Below are 969 nucleotides of genomic sequence, written 5' to 3' on the forward strand. Positions count from 1 at the left end.
GGTCAGCTCCGCCCCACGGGGGAGGCTCTCTGGGGAGGGGCCGCAGGGGCGCGGAGTGAAGGAGAGTCGCTGCTTCAGGAAGGCTGTTTATTTGGCCTACATGGGCTTTGCTCTTCCGCCGACCTGAGAGGACCCCGGAGCCAGGGCTCCCTGAGGGGACCCCCACGGTCAGAGAGGCATCCAGGTCATTCCGCTACACCCTCCCCCCAGTTCAAAGGCGTCACTGGGCCTGGGTTCTGGGAGGGGTCCGTGGGTCAGACCCGCCTGCCCGGGAGCAGCTGGCGTGGAGCTGCTGTTCAGCAGTGGGCGGGGGTGCTACAGGAGACCGGTCTGCAGAACAGCGACGGGCTGGGGGGCTCGCAGGAGGGGGCCGTGCACACCACGGGCCTGCAGCTCACAGGCGCACACGGGGACGACTGGCAGGAGGGGGCCACGTACACCACGGGCCTGCAGCTCACAGGCGCACACGGAGAGGACTGGCAGGAGGGGGCCACGTACACAGGCCTGCAGCTCACGGATGCACACGGGGACGACTGGCAGGAGGGGGCCACGTACACCACGGGCCTGCAGCTCACGGGCGCACACGGAGAGGACTGGCAGGAGGGGGCCACGTACACCACGGGCCTGCAGCTCACGGGCACGCAGCAGGCCACCTGGCTCCTCACGGGCACGCACACGGCAGCAGGCCTGCAGCTCACGGGCACGCAGAGGGATGACTGGCAGGGGCTGGGCGCGCAGCCCGAGGAGCAGCTGGTGTGGCACATGATGGCTGTGGTTGGCTGGTGTAGGGAGCGAGGTGTGATGTCTGCTGCCTCTCCCTCTGGGGTTTTTATACCTGGGCCCAGCCCCGGGCCAGCAGAGAAACGCCCTGCTGTCTTCCTCCTGCCTGTTTTCATGGCCACTCAGCGGCTCATTATCCCGGGAAACACTCTCCTGTACGAGCGCCACCGTAAACAAGGTTGGCTTGGA

At 67.5% G+C, this 969-nt stretch overlaps 1 protein-coding gene across 1 annotated transcript; it reads right to left on the reverse strand.

Annotated features, from left to right (window-relative positions):
* Positions 1 to 296: 296 nt before the first annotated feature.
* On the reverse strand, positions 297 to 764 carry LOC133769233 (keratin-associated protein 12-1-like). Its single transcript, XM_062204522.1, has 2 exons — positions 516 to 764; positions 297 to 356 (listed from the first exon to the last, which is right to left on the reverse strand). The coding sequence occupies exons 1-2, from the start codon at positions 762 to 764 to the stop codon at positions 297 to 299; spliced, it is 309 nt and encodes a 102-aa protein (XP_062060506.1).
* Between the last annotated feature and the right edge of the window lie 205 nt (positions 765 to 969).

This window comes from Lepus europaeus, chromosome 2, assembly GCF_033115175.1.
Source record: "Lepus europaeus isolate LE1 chromosome 2, mLepTim1.pri, whole genome shotgun sequence".
NCBI lineage: Eukaryota > Metazoa > Chordata > Mammalia > Lagomorpha > Leporidae > Lepus > Lepus europaeus.

Coding starts and splice junctions, on each gene's coding strand:
- LOC133769233 (XM_062204522.1), bottom strand. CDS start 764: ATGTGCCACACCAGCTGCTCCTCGGGCTGCGCGCCCAGCCCCTGCCAG. Junction 357..515: donor AGTCGTCCCCGTGTGCATCC/GTGAGCTGCAGG, acceptor CCCTCCTGCGAG/CCCCCCAGCCCGTCGCTGTT.